Source organism: Carcharhinus amblyrhynchos, chromosome 12 (assembly GCF_965287045.1).
Source record: "Carcharhinus amblyrhynchos chromosome 12, sCarAmb.v2.hapA, whole genome shotgun sequence".
NCBI lineage: Eukaryota > Metazoa > Chordata > Chondrichthyes > Carcharhiniformes > Carcharhinidae > Carcharhinus > Carcharhinus amblyrhynchos.
Window position 1 is genome coordinate 36,010,044 of NC_137335.1, and position 19,299 is coordinate 36,029,342.

Below are 19,299 nucleotides of genomic sequence, written 5' to 3' on the forward strand. Positions count from 1 at the left end.
GTTTGCCAGAAAAGTACAGTGATAATATTGGGGATTTTAAACTAAATATAAATTGGAAAAATCAGATGTGCAATGGTAGCCTAAATGAGTTCGTATTGCGTTTTTGGGGTAGTTTCTTAGAATAACAAGTTCTGGAGCCAGTCTGAGAACAGGCTGCGCTAGACTTCGTATTATGTAGAAGGATGCGATTAATTAAATAACCTCATGAAGTGCCTCTAGATAGCAGTGATCATAATAGGATGGAATCTAATATTCAATTTGAGAAAGAGAAGAGTGGGTCTGAGTTTAGTATTTTAAACTTGAGTACGATCAGTTATGAGGATATGAAAACAGAGCTAGCCAAAGTGAACTGGCAAATTAGGTTAAGGGCTAAGTCAGAAGAGGTGCAGTGGCAGACATTTAAGGGGGTATTCCAATACATAGAATAGAAACATTTTAACTGGAGGAGCCATCATCTGTAGTTAACTAAAAAGATTAAAGGTAGTATACAATATTGCAGCCAGAGGTCATTATACATATTGGTACCAATGCCATAGGTAGGAAAAGAGATGAGGTCCTGAAGTGTGAATATAAAACGTTAGGCAGGAGGCTAAATTGCAGGATCTTGAAGTTAATAATTTCTGGACTACTACCGATGCTACGTGCTAGTGAAAGTAGGAAGATTAGGCAGATGAATGCGTGGCTTGAGAACTGGTGCATGTGGCAGGAATTTAGATTTTTAGATCTTTAGGATCCCTTCTTGGGAAGGGATGACCTGTTCAAGAGGGACAAGTTATACCTGATCTAGAGAGGGACTAATATCTTGAGGGGAGATTTGCTAAAAGTTACTTGGGAGGGTTTAAATTAGTTTGGCAGGGGGACAAGAAAAGGTTGAGGACAGCACAGAAGTTAGAGAGCACATTAGGTAGTAAAGACAGGGTCAGTAAATCTAGTACCAGACAGATCAGGCAAAAGCAGAGCAGAGAGCAAGGGAAGTCCAGATTAAACTGCATTTATTTCAATGCAAGAGGCCTGACAGGCAAGGGAGATGAACTCAGGGCATGGATAAGTACATGGGATGGGATATTGTAGCAATTACTGAAACATGGCTAAGGAAGGGACCAGACTGGCAACTCAATGTTCCAAGGTACAGATGCTATAGGAAAGATAGAACGGGAGGTAAGAGAGGAGGGAGAGTTGCACTTTTGATTAGGGAAAGCGTTACAACAGTATTGGGAAGGGATATATCTGAGGGTTCGCCTGCTGAGTCTATTTGGGTAAAAACTGAGAAATAAGAAGGGGGAAATCACTTTGATAGGATTGTACTATAGCCCCCCAAATAGTCAGCGGGAAATCGCAGAGCAAATAGGTAAAGAGATTAAATAATTCCAAGAAAAATAGTGTGGTAATTGTAGGAGATTTTAACTTTCCCAACTTGACTGGGACAACATGGTATTAGAGGGTTGGATGGAGAGAAATTTGTGTGTATTCAGGAGGAATTTCTCATTCAGCATGTGGAAGGCTCGACTAGAGAGGGAGCAAAACTTGACTTCACCAAGCTACAGTAAGGAAGGGCAGGTGACAGAAGTGTTAGTAAGGGATTGCTTTGGAGTCAATTACTGTAATTCTATTAATTTTAGCAGTGAAGAATGATAGGTCTGGCCCAGAAATTAACATTCTAAATTTGAGTAAGGCCAATTTTGATGGTATCAGGCAGGAACTTTTGAAAGTTATTTGGGGGAGTCTGGGAAGGCAAAGGGACATCTGGAGACTTTCAAAAGTGTGTTAATAAGGGTTCAGGGTAAGCACATTCCTCTTAAAGTGAAGGGCAAGGCTGGTAGAAATAGGGAGCCCTGGATGACTGGGATATTGAGGCCCTAGTCAAGAAGGAGGAGGCACATGACCATGCATAGGCAGCTGGGATCAGGTGAATCCTTGAAGAGGATAGAGGGTGTAAGAGTAGAGAAAAATCAGGAGGGCAAAAAGGGGACATGAGATTGTTTTGGCAGATAAGATAAAGGAGAATACAAAGGGCTTCCACGAATACACAAAGGGCAAAAGAGTAACTAGGGAAGGATCTTAAGGATCAACAAGATCGTCTATGTGTGGATCCACAAGAAATGGTAAGATCCTAAATGAATATTTCTTATCAATATTTACTGTTGAGAAAAGCATGGATGTTAGGGAAGTTGGGGAAATAAATAGTGATGTTTTGAGGAGTATACATATTACGGAAAAAGAGGTGCTGGAAGTCTTAAAGCGCATCGAGGTAGATAAATTCCTGGGACCTGATGAAGTGTATCCCAGGACATTGTGGGAGACTAGGGAGGAAATTGCAGGTCCCTTAGCGGGGATATTTGAATCATAGTCACAGATGAGTTCGCAAAGATTTGAGGGTGGCAAATGTGCGTTTGCTTAAGGGCTGCAGGAAAAAGCCTGGGAACCGTAGGCCAATGAGCCTCACATCTGGCAAATTGTTAGAAAGTATTTTGAGACAGGATCTACAGGCATTTAGAGACGCAAAAACTGATTAGGGACAGTCAGCATGGAGTGGAAAATCATGTCTCACAAATTTAATTGAATTTTTTGAAGGGGTAACAAAGAAGGTAGATGAGGGTGATGCAGTTGATATTGTTTGACAAGGCACCGCATGGTAGCTTGTTGCATAAGGTTAAATCTCATGGGATCCAGGGTGAGGTAGCAAAATGGATACCAAATTGGCTTGATGTCAAGACAGAATGGTTGTAGAGGGTTGTTTTTCAAGCTGGATGCCTGTGCCTCACGATCAGTGCTGGGTCCACTATTGATTATCCTTTTATATTAATGATTTAGATGAGAATATAGGAGGCATGGTTCGTAAGCTTGCAGATGATACCAAGATTGGTGGCATAGTGAACAGTGAAGAAGGTTATCTTGGATTGCAGCGGGATCGTGATCAATTAGGCCAGTGGGCTGACGAATGACAGATGGAGTTTAATTTAGATAGTGACGTTCTGCATTTTGGTAGATTGAATCAGGGCTGGTCTTACTCAGTTAATGGTAGGGCATTGGGGAGTTACAGAACAGAAATCTAGGGGTACAAGTTCATAGCTCCTTGAAAATGGAGTCACAGGTGGACAGAGCGGTGAAGAAGGCATTCAGTATACTTGGTTTCATTAGTCAGAACACTGAATACAGGAGTTGGGATGTCTTGTTGAAGTTGTACAAGACATTGGTAAGGTCACACTTGGAATACTGAGTACAGTTCTGGTCACCCTATTATAGAAAGGATATCATTAAACTAGAGAGAGTGCAGAGGAGATTGACTAGGATGCTACCAGGACTTGATGGTTTGAGTTATAAGGAGAGGCTGGATAGACTGGGACTTTTTTCTCTGGAGTGTCGGAGGCTGAGGGGTGATAAATATCTATAAAATAATGAGGGGCACAGAACAGCTAGATAGTCAATATCTTTTCCCAAATGTAGGGGAGTCAAAAGCTAGAGGGCATAGGTTTAAAGTGAGAGGGGAGAGATACAAAAGGGTCCAGCGGGGCAATTTTTCCAACACAGGGTAGTATGTCTGGAACAAGCTGCCAGCAGGTACAATTTTGTCTTTTAAAAAGCGTTTAGACAGTTACGTGGGTACAGTGGGTATAGAGAGATACGGGACAAATTGGGACTAGCTTAGGAGTTTTTTAGAAAAGGGGCAGCAGGGACAAGTTGAACCGAAGGGCCTGTTTCCATGCTGTAAACCTGTATGACTCAATCAGGTTAGTCATATTGGAGGGCCAAATGGCCTCCTCCTAATTTGTATGTTCGTAAGTGATTATAATCTGAAAAATGGATACTAGGAAATAGCCAGGAGTGGTGCTAGGTAAATTGTTCATTTGGAGAGCCAGTGCAGACATGACTGGCCAAGTACCATAACGAATCTGAGATTGTATTGTTGCCGTTGTTGTTACCTCATGAATGTACTGGATTGAAAGCAACACTTGTTAATGGGTGGTGCTAAAATATATAATACTGAAACATTGTACCTTTTTAAGTAGTGGTCAAGTTGGTGGTAGATTCAGCTTAGTATAAATTCTTGTGACATGATTTTGATGAAACAAGGAAGTAAATGGAGCATTTAAAACCTGCTAATTGACAGAGCTTGGAAGGGGGAGGGAGTGTTGAAATGAGTGTGAATATCTGATTGGATACAGAAAAAAAATGCAAAAAAAAATTGCTGCAGAAAGTGCTTAGCCAGAATCCCAAATGTTACCTGATTATCTGGTCACAGGAAGGTGAACTGACAAACGTTATAACTATTGGGAATCGCTGTATGTCTTTGCTCGTGAAAGATGCAATTATTGGGAACACAGTTTTAGAATAAGAGAATATTATACAGCTGATCGAAAGTTGAAGCCTCAAGTCTGCAAAAACAGGGTTTGACTTGTACACAGTATAAAATTGAACTGCTAGCAGTTCACTTTTTAGCTGTTTTGAGAGGGGGTGCGGTGTTGAAAGGTATGCTGAGGATATGCAAAAACATGATTGAGGCTGAAAAAAATTGGGTTATTTTGTATGTCATTTACAGTAATTTGATTTAAACAATATGTCTCAAGTTGATGGCTGAGACTTTGCAGTAGTAATAATGTGAAACATTGACTTTATTGTCATTACTGCTTTGAAACACAGCAATTCCTGAAGTCCACATGTGCAATTAAACACACATCCATTTCTTAATAGTTACTGTACAACCAAAGGGTGCACAGTTGAAATCTCTGCAGTCTGCATTCAAATAAAAATCACTCCATTTGAGTTGATGAGAATTTTCCCTGTTACATTAGTTTTACTGCAAAAATCCTTGGAAAAAGTTGCACCTTATTGAATGTGGCCTAACTGGATAAATGATGGACCAAGTTCATAATTTCTGCATTTGTGTTGTACTCAAATTCAGTATTTTAGTTTCTAGTTTAACTTGTGTTCCAATTATTTATTTTGATCTCTAAAATATTAAAGCAAAGAATAAAGTAACATTTCCCCTTTAAAATTTTTGGCTGTGCAGCAATTTTGAGGGGATTGCGTAATAGATCAAACTAGTCGCCCACGGCGAAGGAAAGGTAGAGGGAGGTTTGGGGCCAGCTTTCATTTAAGAACAATAGTGAGCACTGATTCCCTGCAGACTGCAAAATCTAGGCCAAGGTCATGAGGTAAGTAGTTGATAAAGGCTGGACTTGAGGCCTATCTTGCTACAACCTTTAATGTTCTCAACTTTGAGATGGTAAGCCATTGTGTGTTTGAAAAATTTATGATTTTCCTGTTACCACAAGATGAGCTTTGCCCTCAGGAAAGGAGCAAACAAAAAGTCCGGTGAGGACTTTCAAAATCATCCATGATCAAAACTAACTCAGTTTATTCCATTGTTAATATTTGTAGCTTTTAAGCTGTGCATCCTAGGGAAATGTTTTTCTTTGATTTTTGTCTTTAATATCTGAAATTATGAATCCTCTTATCTTGTTTTCTTGCTCCTAGGCTGTGCGCAAAATCACCAATTATTAAGGTCTTCTCTATTCCCCTATTTAAAAATGACCAAGTTGCAGATTAGTTTGGCATTGGCCTAATGCTTTTTTTAAAATAACCTTTTCATTTTGCAGGAATGTAGCTCTAATTAGAAATCCTAATGAGTATTGCGTAATTTTACTCTTTGGCGCTCTGGGGTTTTAATGTTTGCATTCTGTTCTCCGCTGAATAATTTTAAACTCCAGTAATATCTCAAAACTATTTATTTTCTTTCAGGACTTTGAGGAATACCCTGAACATAGAACAAATTTCTTCTTGCTTTTACAAGCTGTAAATTCGCACTGTTTTCCAGCATTCCTAGCCATTCCTCCAGCACAATTTAAGCTAGTTTTAGATTCCATAATATGGGCTTTTAAACACACCATGAGAAATGTTGCTGATACAGGTTTGTTAAAATTACATTACTAAATTTGATGAAATTAAATCAATCTGACAACTTTCTGCAACTAAATTGTTTTCTGTAACAGGTCTACAAATTCTCTATACACTGCTGCAAAACGTTGCCCAGGAAGAGGCAGCTGCACAAAGTTTCTATCAGACATATTTTTGTGATATTCTTCAACACATATTTTCAGTTGTCACAGATACATCTCACACTGCTGGTAAGTTTACTTTGTATGAGCAACATAGTTTATTTTGTTTTCACTACTTCTGAGCTTTGTTGAAGTTGGCTAACTATTAGTTATGTTATCTGCTTATAATGAGTTGACTTATAATTGGTATAGAAGTTTTGGAAACCAATCTACATGGAGATTGTCTAATTGGAGATTTATTAATGTGGGCTTTTGCTATGTCAGGTTATAACAAGTCCCACTTTCACAGTGACTTAAACCTTTTTAATAAAATGGTGTCAGTATATCCATTTAGCATTGCCCGTTTCAGTTGAAAGTCATTTGCCACAGGCCACCTCTTTTGTGCTGCCTGCTCACGTGACTTTTCCCACAGTGCTTTTGCTCCCACTGTCAGTCCCTCTTCCCCCTCTTACCCTGCTTTGTTTTTGCTTTTGTTCCTGAAGTGTGTTCTTCAATTGCTGTTAGGAACTTGCACTGAAGTTTTAAGCTCCATCTGCTGCCAGAAGTTCATCAGTGTATGTAGTCCTGAATCATCAATTGGTACCTGTGCCAACCCACTTCTGCCACTAGATGGAGCCTGGATAAAGCACAAATTTAGTCTAATTTTCTTCAAAACGTTGTATATTGTATTTCTCCTGTTAATATATTTTACTCTGCAGGTTGCTTCAGTAAGAATTCAGTGCTTATTTATTTCAACTTGTACAATGTCTTTATTCTGGGAAAGAAATATCTGAACAAACCCAAGTTTGGCTTTAGCATTGAACTTATGACTTGATGTCACAATTTTGTATATAGAGTTGGAAAGGTTTAGTCAGCTGATCTGATTTGGTGCTCATGAAGTTGATTGTTTTTTGTTCTTATACAACTGTTCATTCAATGTTTGTTTTAATTGTGGCTTCTGCTGGCACCATCCCACCCAATTAATTTTGAATTGGTTACTAATAGGATACAGTTCACAGGGATCAACAGGCCCCTGGTGCTTTACTCAAGTGGATCAGCATGTGAACACACAAATGCTGACTAACTATTGACTGTATATGGAGACAATTATAGCTGAGCCCAATTATTCTTGGATAATGATGAGAAATAGTAACCAGAGCTTTTCCTTATCAATTGCTATTATGTTTTATCAACAATTGCCTCCGCTAAAATCAAACAATCCAGGAATCCAAGGCTGGGTTGCATTAGTATATTCACAGATCTTCATTCACAAATCAGCACAACCTCTCGCGTACTATGACTAGCGATTAAGCAAATAGTATGTTTTAAATTATTGTCATTTCACTTGTAGACTAATTCTGGATTAAATTCATCTTTCATGTGAATTTTTCTTATTTGTGAAGTGAGCTAAATGTTTTGAAATCGTTCTTTCTAATTTAACGTTTTATGGCAAGTCTGGTTTGATGCTGTAAATTGGCATTTTAGAGAAACTTGTCATATTGGGACCATTAAAAAGAAATCCAGGGTGGGATTCTTCAAATGTATTTGTGGTTGTCCTTCTGTAAAGATAATATTGAATCCCATAGAATCCCTACAGTGCAGGAGGAGGCCATTCAGCCCATCAAGTCTGCACCGACCACAGTCCGACCCAGGCCCTATCTCTGTAATCCCACGTATTAATTCTGTTAGTCCCCTTGACACTAAGGGACAATTTAGCATGCCAATGAACCTAACATGTATATCTTTGGATTGTGGGAGGAAACTGGAGCATCTGAAGGAAACCCACATAGACATGGGGAAAATGTGCAGATGTTGCATAGACAGTGACCCAAGGCAGGAATCGAACCCATGTCCCTGGCGCTGTGAGGTAACAGTGCTAATCGCTGTCACTGTGCCAGTCAGATGTAATCTTGCATGTTGCGACTATATTCACTGAATCAGTAAAGGTTAAGAATAGGTTAACAGAAGCGTTCAACAATGTAAAATGACGAGATCATAGGAGTGAAATAGTATTTCCATAAAATTAGGATTAGAACAGAAACTTTGGACCTTGTTGTTAGGCAAATTGACTGCTGGATTTCCTGCATTTCAATAATGATTGGCCCCTTATTGACTTGGGCCAATAAGGACAGCGCAAGTGGTCTCGCGGAGCCGGAGACCCAGGTTCAATTATGATCTCTCCTCATTGTCTGAGAGGAGTTTGCACTTTCTCCCTGTGTTTGCATGGGTTTCCTCTGGGAGCTCAGGTTACTTGCCACAGTCCAAACGCGCGGGTTAGGTTGATTGGCCAAGCAGGGTAAATGAAATTTACGGGAGTACGGCCTGGGTGAGATTGTGGTCGGTACAGACTTGATGAGCCAAATTGTGGCCTCCTGTACTGTGAGGATTCTGTGATTTGATAACTGTCCTGAGGTTGCGAAAGACATCATGTAAACACAAGTTCTTCCTTAAGGCTAGAAGGAATGGATTGCTACCGGTGGTTGCTGAAGGAATTAAGTATTTACTGGAGTTTGATAAACTGAAAAGAATTGTAGGACTAGCACATGAAGATGGGATTAATGAATTCTTCCAGTCTGAGTTAGTAGTATTAAAGATGCCTTTGAATGGTGGAAATGGATTCCTGCATTTTAAATTTGTGACCTAAGATTGCATATGTGTTTAAGATCATAAATTATGTGCGTTAAGAAATATTTGCAAAATTGGGAAATCAAATTTTATTTTAACAAGTTGCTTAATGGTAATTGCCAGTTTGATGTGTTAGTGTTCTAATAAATAAAAGATTAAATAAGTGATAAAGTATTAGTAAAAACTGGATTACACAGTAATGTTATTTTCATTATCTCATGATCGCAGCATGTCCAAGATACAATTTGCAGTATATCAAGTTTTTTAAGCACTTGAGGTTATACTCTAAGCTTCATTCAATTTTCAGTTAGGCTAGTTTATGCTATTTGCTTCCCAGCTGCACAGAAATTAACAACTGAAATTTAATCTACAAAATTTCTATGAAGTGAGCCTTTTAGTAGAAAAATCGTAAATAGTCAAAATAAAGAAGCAAAGCACTTCACAGGTGAGGTATTATAACAAACCTAGAAATTACAGAATTGTTACAATACAGGAACTGACCATTTTGGCCCATGTCTGAATGGCACGTAGTACTTTATTCAATTAATTGTCTGTCTAATGCCCTCTTGAGTTCTTCGATTGAACCTGCCTCCGTCACAGATCCAGGCAGTGCATTACAGACCCAAACCACCACGTTGTGTGAAGAACGCATTTTACTTCTGGACGTCTCTATCAAATCACCTCTTAGTCTTTTCTCCAAGGATAACTGTCCAAACCACTTCAAGTTATCCTCCTAACTGAAGTTTCTCATCCCTGGAACTATCTCCGATGTGTTCACATCATTCCTATAGTGTGGCCTCCAGAACTGTGTACTGTTCTAGCTGAGATTTAACTAGTGCCTTATATGGTCACAGCAGGGGAATGGAGAGCTTCTTCAGTGTAAGACTGGAGAGCTTCTTCAGTGTAAGACTGGAGAGCTTCTTCAGTGTAAGACTGGAGAGCTTCTTCAGTGTAAGACTGGAGAGCTTCTTCAGTGTAAGACTGGAGAGCTTCTTCAGTGTAAGACTGGAGAGCTTCTTCAGTGTAAGACTGGAGAGCTTCTTCAGTGTAAGACTGGAGAATGCTCCAGAAATGGAGAGGGACGAGATCAAAAAATTTAAGACCTGTGCAAGGATGTTAAAATTGAGTTTTGGGATTGGGACCCAATTTAGGTCACTGAGAATAGGATGATGGATGAATTGAACTTGCTGCTTGACTTAATGCTAAAATTTGTGATTACAGTAGTTAGTTACATCAGATGGGAGTGTGTGGCATGTTCTAAACTTATTTGTAACTGATTGTACAAGTTTAAACTAATCACAGTCTCTGCTAAATTGAGGATTGTAGATTTAAAAATGATTTTGTTTGGCGGTCTTTGTTCATGTGAAAGTTATGTGGAGATGCTGGTGTTGGATTGGGTTGGGTATAATGAAGTCTTTCAACAGCAGATTAATGTCTAACAGGTTTAGTGAAAGTTGATGACATTTTTGTATTTGTTACTTTTGTTTGTAGGTTTGACAATGCATGCATCAATACTTGCGTACATGTTTAACCTGGTGGAGGAAGGAAAAATATCAGTGCCCCTTAACCCAACAAATCCTGTGACTAATCATGTATTCATTCAGGATTATGTGGCCAATTTATTGAAATCTGCTTTTCCACACCTACAAGAGTAAGTTGATCTTAATTGATTTAAAACAAGTTTTTTTTAAATTAACTGCTTTGTAACATACATTTTCTTTTTCTAACAGGGCACAAGTGAAGTTATTTGTAACAGGACTTTTCAGTTTAAATCAAGACATTGCAGCTTTTAAAGAGCATCTGAGAGACTTTCTCGTGCAAATCAAGGTAAAGAAATTCTACTTTAATCAAAATATATCCGAATACATATTTAATAACTATCACACACAAATCCCAGGCTTCGTTGAATATCATTCACAAACTTGCATGGAAAGCTGAGTTGTATTGACTGTTACAATATAAACTAACCTTAATGGAAGGCATGCGAGGGAAAAGGTTGTTGCAGTTTTACCAATGTTAATCTTGCTCCACGGTGGGCTCCAATATGCATGGCTAGGAATCAGTGGGTTGCCCTTAAGATGTTTTCTAAACTGTCATATGATATGTCTCTCTTGTCAATTATACTAAAATTTGTGTTGCATACAGAGTCTAAATTAGGTATGAATATAGGTTACTCTTCTACATCAATTCAATTTTTCTGTTTCTAGAAATATATCTTCGATATCTGATTATGAAAAAATGGTTTGTTCATTTTTTAAAAGTTTCAGTCTTTAAGCAAATAGAATTTGATGACTTGATTCTTTTTGAAAAGATGAAAATGTCTTAACTGATTTGTATATGTATGGAACTTATTTGAATGAAATTTTACTGTACATAGTGTAATAATTCAGGAAGCCCTACTGGAAAGGAACAGTATTTATTTGTTAAACATTAAGTAAAGGCACTACTCTAGCATACACACACAAGTGCCAACTGGAACAATAGTTCTACAGACCTTTCCTGATGTCTGCCTTATCAATGGCTCAGGTGATGAGTTCCTCCTAGGCAGGTCATTGCCTGTTATCAAGGGAACTTGAATTTAACAAGTCCCACAGGGAGATCAGTTAGATATTCCCTATGGAACTCAAGGGGATTATTACACCCTTCCTCTTCACAGTGCAAGAGCTCCCCCTACTTCTATGGTGATGGGACCATTTTTGTCATTCGGCTCCTGGTCTGTTGTGTTTGCACAGTCCAGTGGGGAGGGGGGAGGCATGTACCAAATGGGCAAACGTCTCTCCCTTGTGAAGCATCAAAGGGCCATATAGAAACCCTACAGTGCAAAAAGAGGCCATTTGGCCCATCGTGTCTGCACCGACCACTGAACGGGGTTCGTCCTTGGTGTCGATCTCTGACTGCAGTGACTCTGACTCCATTTCTGAGGCTTTCCTCATAGTACCCCTCTTGGGCAGAATTTCCTGTCCTTGGTCCTTTGCATTAGGTGCCTAATAAGGTAGTCTGGCGCAACCATTGCCCCAGTGGAGGATTCCCAGCAGTGAAGGTGGTCAACATTTTTTTTAGGTCTTCTCCCCTGTCTTCACCTTGTATGACACTGGTCCTGTTTTTTTTTTGAGAGAACAATTCCTGGAATCCACGAGGAGCCATCTCTGAAGCTCTATACGTGGACGGTGTCTTCCAGTTTGAAGGTGCTGTCAGGCTTATGTCCATTGTGGGCCTTTTTTGGGCTGCTTGTTTTTCTTCAATTTTGCTGCCCAGGCTTGGGAAAGTGAGGCTAAACCTGGTCCAAAGGCCCAACAGTAGCTTCACCGGAGCTATTCCCGTTGTCATGTGCAGTGTTGTCCTGTAATTGAAAAGGAAACATGCCAACTTCATTTTCAGGGATCCCACCATTTGTGTTTTCATACCTGGACTGCTTGCTCAGCCAGGCCATTTGAAAATGGGTAATAGTGCACATGGATGCTCCATTTCCATTTGCACTCGTGAAGATTTGAAACTCCCCGATGGTAAATGGGGTCTCGTTACCTGTTACAAGGACCTCATGTATACCATGTGTGCAGAAAGATTGCCGGAATTTTCTGTGGAATTTGAAGACGTAGAGGTCATCCTGTGCACATCTTTCCATTTTGAATAGGCATCAACTAGGATAAGAACATGGAGCCCATAAATGGTCCTGTAATGTCTGTCTGTACTCTCACCCAAAGTTTCCCTGGCCATTCCTGGAGGTACAACAAGGTTGCTGGTAGGACCTTCTGGTTTTCTTCGCAGATTTAACACCGTTTGACCAGGTTTCCAGGCCATCACACAGTTCCTTACAAGCATTTTCATTTTAGAAATGCCTGGGTGGCCATTATGTAATTTGTGGCATATGAGCCACTGGCCTGGATGTGGGAAAACCACCTAGGCTCCCTTCAAGATAATAACATTCTCAATGCTCAGCTCTGGACATTTTGAAAGTATAAGATTTTAGATCCTCTGTGGATTCCCTTGTGGTCCGCCACTTTGGCAAAGCTATGTCGTATTATCCTATGTGGGGTCCTTTTGGGTCTAAGCCTGAATTTGTTTGGCACATACCAGCAGTGTCCATGAGGTTCAACGTCATGATGACTTCATCCACCTTTTTGGAGGTGAGGATAGGCTGGTGGGTGGTAGAACATGGCTCAAAGCATCCAGGCTGGCAGTCTGTCTCCTTGGATGATCTAGGGTGTATGCATAGGTGCCTAATGGCAGTGTCTGGCATTGGATCCGAGTTGATGCGCAGAGGCCCAACAGAGGTTTATTGTCTGTTGCTATGGTGAAATGCTGACCATTGATGTATTAATGGAATATTTTCACCACGAATACCATAGCTAAACCTTCCTTAATTTTGGTGTACCTCCATTCTGCATGTGCAATTGGACGCTCTGTGCCATCATCTCAGTGGTGCAACAATACCACTCCCATCACTTGGGGAAGCGTTGCAAGTTACGATGAGTGGTCTCTGGATCGTAGTGAACCAATATGTTTGTCAACAGTAATTGCTGTTTGACACTTGCGAAGGGTTTCTTCTGTGGCATTTGCCACAACCTTTTTTTTGCAAGGCATGCAGAGCTGCCAGCAAGGTTGCCATGTTCAGTACAAGTTTCCCATAGTGCTCCTTGGAATCGGAGCCCTTTCATGGCCTTTACCTTCTCCTTGATGGTATGGGGTATCCTTGTCGACTCTGTACCCTAAGCACATTACTTTGTTTATCTGAAACACGTTTTTGCCCCTTTTTATCCTGACACCATCAGAAAAATGCTATAAAACCTGGTCCAAACTCTGTGTTCCTTTTACCTACACCTGCAATTAAAACTTCATCCAGGTGGACTAACTCTGGGTACCCCTTGAAGAATGTTCTACATCACTCTTTGAAAATGACACAAGCTGAAGACACCCCAAAAGGCAAGTGAGTGTACTCATTTGTACAGTCCTTTGAGTATTTATAGTGATGTATTTCCTGAATGACGCCTCAAGCTCCAGTTGGAGGTAGCTGTGACTCGTATCCAATTTGGAAATGTATATTCTATGCGTGGCATAGAGAGTATCTAACCAAGTAGGAAGCTCTGACAATCAACTTGTAGTCTCTGCAGAGACAGACTGAGCTGTCCAGTTTTAAAACTGGGACTACTGGCACGGCCCATTTGGTTTATTGTGCTGGACATGTAATGCCAAGTTCCTAATGACATTCCAATTTGGCTTCTACTTTGGCACGTAGGGCATAGAGGACTGTTCTGTCTTGGAGTATTTACATTGAGCTTCTGGGCCCACGTAGATCTTGGTCCTGGCATCTTTAATCTTCCCGAGGTTTTCTTGGAACACTTCAGGGTATTTCTGAATACAGGTTGCCAGTAGCCATTTTAACGATCTGTTGCCAATCCAGGCAGATTTTTGTGAGCCAGTCTCTTCCCAAGAGGTTGAGCCCTAGTCTTTGCAGCACCATTATGGGGAGTTGGACTGTTTGTTGCCCATTTGTAACTGGGTCTGCAGTGGTCCCAATAATGCATAAGGGCTCCGCAGTGTACACAGCCAACCTAGTGTTGGTGACTCACAGGCTTAAAGGCATGATGCCCAATTGGAGTCACCCAAAGGTGTGCTCCCAAATAATAGATACTGTGACACCTGTCTACTTTCATTTCTAGGGGGAGGCCATTTAGCCTGTAGATGAATCTGGATTGCGACCACTTTGGATGTAGTGATGCAATTTAGTTGCAACAATTCCTCATCTTCCGGATCATTTGCAAAGCCCTGTCTTAAGGTGGCTATGGCCTGGGTGGATATGCTTTTGCCTATTTTGGCAGCCTTGTCTGGGGTGGACCCGATGATTCCAAGTACAGCATGGATGTGCTTGTTCTGCACTATATTGTGACGAAACCCACCATCCAGTTCCAGAATTTCATGATCATCTTGTCCAATCTCCCTTTCTTGGCAGCAAATGTTATCTCCTGGAACGAACTTCTGTGAGGGTTGCCCACGGCTGAGGATGGTATCTTTTATGGATCCTTGAAGTTCTTGAGCCTGCCTTCACGTTTTCATGAGAAAGCCATGGCCCAGATTACATTTCCTTTGGATCGATATATTCTTTATTCCACATATCAAACAGTCCAGTAACATTTTCTGAAGTGCAGGCCCAAATTCAGTGTTCTCCCATTTTCTGTAGAATTCTGGGCCCACACCAAGAATTCTGTAACCGGTTCCCCTGGGGTTCATGTCACAACACACTTGTAGCCCTCACGTCTTGCCTGGACTTGCAAAATCTTACTTACTGTCCTGGCTTGAGACAATCCATGCCTCTAACCTGTGCTTAACTCTCTCTTCACTCACGTTGTCTGCACCTGTAAAGACTTGATTACCTGTAAGACTTGCGTTCCAACCATTATCTTGTAATTAAGTCTGTATCTATATATGCCATGTTTGTGAACCCAACTCTCCACTCACCTGATGGAGGGGCAGCGCTCAAAGTTTGAGCTACCAAATAAATCTGTTAGACTTTCTAGTGTTGAGAGACTTCTTACTGTGTCTACCCCAGTCCAATGCCAGTATCTCCACTTCACACCTTTAGACTGTGGGGGGAAACCCATGATGTGGAGATGCCAGTGTTGGACTGGGGTAAACACAGTAAGAAGCTGGTGGCGTTTGCTACCAAATACACCTGTGTTACTTTAACCTGGTGTTGTGAGACTTCTTACTGGGGAAACCCAGTCATTTCCAAATATATCAGATTATTAAAGTTTTTTGAGTTCTGAGTTGTCGGGTACATTAAACTCTCGTGATACTGAAAATTGAGGTCTCACGTGGTTAGGAGGACGACATTTTTCCGTTAATTCCCTTCTGTCCCAGTTGCCTAGAAGAAATATTTGTTTGGCACAGGGGTCAATCCTCCACACCCACACCTGTTCCAATTTTCCAAGAAGTGGCATTTTTATATCTCCCAGTTACTGTCTTACTGGGTCCGTTGAAAGGTAAAGTTATCCACAGCTTTCGTTGTTGGGCAGCTCCGTGGCACAGTTGTTACCATTGCTGCCTCTGTGTGCCAGGGACTGAGGTCAATTACAATCATGGGTGACTCTGGTGTTTGCATCTTCTCCCCTGTCCGCATGGGCTTCCCCAGTAAGAAGTCTCTCAACACCAGGTTGAAGTAACAGGTTTATTTGGTAGCAAACGCCACTAGCTTTTTACTGTGTTTACCCCAGTCCAATGCCAGTATCTCCACATGATGGGCTCCCCCGTCTACATTCCAAAGATGCGATGTGGAGATACTGGCATTGGACTGGGATAGGCACAATAAGAAGTCTCTCAACACTAGAAAGCCCAACAGGTTTATTTGGTAGCTCAAACTTTTGAGTGCTGCCCCTCCATCGAGTGAGTGGAGAGTTGGGTTCACAAACAGGGCATTTATAGACACAGACTTAATTACAGAATGATGGTTGGAATGTGAGTCTTAACAGGTAATCAAGTCTTTACAGGTGCAGACAATGTGATTGAAGAGAGGGTTAAGCGCAGGATAGAGGTGTGGATTGTCTCAAGCCAGGACAGTTGGTAACATTTTGCAAGCCCAGGCAAGTCATGGGGGTTACAGATAGTGTGACATGAGCCCATCCTCATGTGCGGAACTTGGCTATCAGTTTCTACTTAGCGATTCAGCGTTGTGTCTTGAAGGCTGCCTTGGAGAACACTTACCCAAAGATCAGAAATTGAATGCCTTTGACTGCTGAAGTGTTCCCTGACAGGAAGTGAATGCTCCTATCTGGTGATTGTTGAGCAGTGTCCATTGATCTGTTGTCATAGCGTCTATATGGTCTCACCAATATACCATGCCTTGGGACATCCTTTCCTACAGCATATCAGGTAGACAACTTTGGCCGAGTCATAAGACTATGAACCACGTACCTGGTGGATGGTGTTCTCATGTGAGATAATGGCATCCATGCCGCTGATCCAGCACCTCTTGCAGAAGTTGCTGTAGCAGGGTTGTGTGGTGTCGTTGGTCACTGTTCTCCTGAAGGAGAACCATTATCCAACCATTATTTGTAATTGAGTCTGTGTCTATATATGCCCTGTTTGTGAATCCAACTCACCACTCATCTAATGAAGGGGCAGTGCTCTGAAAGTGCATGCTACCAAATAAACCTGTTGAACTTTAAGCTGGTGTTGTGCGACTTCTTACAGTGCCTGTCCAAAGATGTGTGGATTAATTAGATTGGTCATATTAAATTGTCCTTTAGTGTCCCAAGATGTATAGGTTAGTGAAATGAGCGAGATAAATATGTGAGATTACAGGTATAGGGCCTGGGTAAGATGCTTCATTGCAGAGTTGATCGCCAAACAATGGCCTCCTGCACTATAAAGATTTTAATTGTTCCTCATCGCCAATGAGAATTCAGGAAGCCTGACTGAAAAAGAATAATATTTATTCTTAAACATAAAGTAAAGCCATTACTTTGTGGTATACATAAGTCTGAATTGGGACAATACCTTTGTGGACCCTTCCGAATGTCTGCCTTAAAAATGGCTCAGGTGACTAGTTCCACTTGGACAGGCCATTGCCTGTTACCAAGGGAGTTCTAATTCAATGAGCCCCACAGCAAGGTCAATTGGAAATTCCACATGGAATCATGGGGGTTATCACAATATTAGGCAGAATTAACTTTGTAAATGGACACCTTAATTAAAACTTGGTTGCCCAACATTAAGTACTGAACAAAGTTTTGTAGATTTGTCTTAAAACTGCACTACGTAGTGTGCATTTAACTGCTGAGAGAACAATTCAGAACCAAAAAGTTTTCAGCTTAAACACTCATCTTCCGTTATCACTGAATTATAGCTGGAGCGGGTTGATGGTACTAGTTGCTGACTAGTGGATTTTTTTTTTGGTTAAACACGTGTTTAATGGCATAGTTCTAGTGCTTTGTGTGAAAACATACCCTCCCAGTAAGCTTGAATGCTTATGCTAAGGAAGTAATAAGGAGCTACTAGCTTTGTAGATCGATGGAGTGAGCTTAAAATGAAAACTCTAGGCGTGGAAATATAAATGCATTGAGAGCTGATAGAAAGCCAACTGATCTCTCTAAATGAGCTGTCCAATGTAAACCATCTGAAACAATCTTGCCTCATGACTTGGCATAAGTGGCATAGGTTTTTAGAAGTAGTTTTGTATTGATAGAATCGAGTGTACAGTAAGGGGCATTGGAGATTATTTCTGCAGCTGAAGAATGGAATTGTTCCAAGTTGGATGTGTAAAAACATTTTTTAAACTAGAGTATTCTATTTTTCTCCTTTTTTTATTATGTTTTTATCTGCAGGAATTTGCTGGAGAAGATAGCGCTGACTTGTTCTTGGAAGAAAGAGAAGCTGCATTACGCCAGGCCCAAGAAGAGAAGCATAAAATTCAGATGTCTGTTCCTGGTATCCTTAACCCACATGAAATTCCTGAGGAAATGGTTGATTGAGAAATATGGAGTAAACCGAGTTGTGCTATTTCTTCTATTCAGCCACTATTAATGTAGCTTTGCAGAAGGTAATAGCACATCTGTGTTGACCAAAAACAATGCCAATGTGTATATTAAATCCTTTGTCACCTGGTAGCTCTTTTTACTTAGTATGCAATTTCTATGGCAGTTTTCTTGTGTAATACCTTTTTTCCATTGTTATAAATTAAAAGTTTTGTCATCTTTGTTTAGATTTGCATGCAGTTGTATGAATTAAATCACTTTTTAAAGATCACTTGTGCCCCATTTTATGGTTTTGGGAGGGGGAGGAAAACAGAGAGCTGAAAAGTGTACTTTGCTTGTGCCTCTGCTTGCGAAGTGTGCAACAGATATAGGAATTATTTTCTGTAATTGATTACCAAACTCTTAAATTAGGTGTGTTACTTTGTAGCATAGCCTTTTTTTTGCAGCCTAGGATTGAAAGTGATCTGTGGAAAAACATGTTCAAAGGGTTGTGTGTCAGGCATGTCCCAGTGCTGCTTTTCAATTGTCTCCATGGGTAGTTGGAAGAAATGGTAATGCTTGACTGAATTAATGCAATTCTAGCCAGATAGGTTTGCGGCAAGATCATGTGCATATCATCCCAGTGTAAAGCATCTTGAATGACTTGGGAACACAGTACACTTTGTTATTTTTTATGATTTTTTTTGTGTATGTATGTGCTGTCGCTTTGTCGACAACAGCTTTTTGTTTTCCTCAATGAGGAGTGTTGCTCATTTGTGAGCCTTCATTAATTCTAAGTGAAAGTGGTTAAATATTTATCGAGTTAGCATAGGCTGCATCTTTATAAACAGCTCATGAAAATACTGATGGCTTTTGATGACTTGTACTAATTTACATTGTTTACCATGCTGTAGTGCTTCCAGAACACTACTAAAGAGCAAAATAAATTTGGTTTACATTTAAAGTATGGCTTCTGATGTTGTTTTTCTAAAATTAATGTGATTCTTTAAAAATTATTTTGCAGATGTAATATCAAATTTTGACAGGTTCCAAGTTTTAACGCCGCTGACATTTATCCACCAATACATTTGGCCATATTTGCTGCAGTTTTTATTGCACTGGTTGAATTATAAATCTTTTGTTTTGGATGTCATTGAGACTTGAAATGTCACCTTGTTTCATCCCTTTTTTCC

The 19,299-nt window shown here is 40.4% G+C and overlaps 1 protein-coding gene across 5 annotated transcripts in view; it reads left to right on the plus strand.

Moving 5' to 3' along the window:
• LOC145350913 (exportin-1) overlaps positions 1 to 19,070 on the plus strand; it is a 64,122-nt gene extending 45,052 nt beyond the window's left edge. For 3 of the 5 annotated variants that reach the window (XM_080200364.1, XM_080200363.1, XM_080200365.1), the window contains 5 exons: positions 5,740 to 5,908; positions 5,991 to 6,125; positions 10,152 to 10,311; positions 10,391 to 10,487; positions 17,978 to 19,070. In XM_080200364.1, the coding sequence (XP_080056490.1) occupies positions 5,740 to 5,908; positions 5,991 to 6,125; positions 10,152 to 10,311; positions 10,391 to 10,487; positions 17,978 to 18,124 (708 nt within the window). In that variant the 3' untranslated portion in view covers positions 18,125 to 19,070. Of the gene's footprint in view, positions 1 to 5,739; positions 5,909 to 5,990; positions 6,126 to 10,151; positions 10,312 to 10,390; positions 10,488 to 12,291; positions 13,581 to 17,977 lie in introns of all 5 variants that reach the window. The other 2 variants (XR_013888263.1, XR_013888262.1) reach the window with 2 other exon arrangements.
• Positions 19,071 to 19,299: the final 229 nt, after the last annotated feature.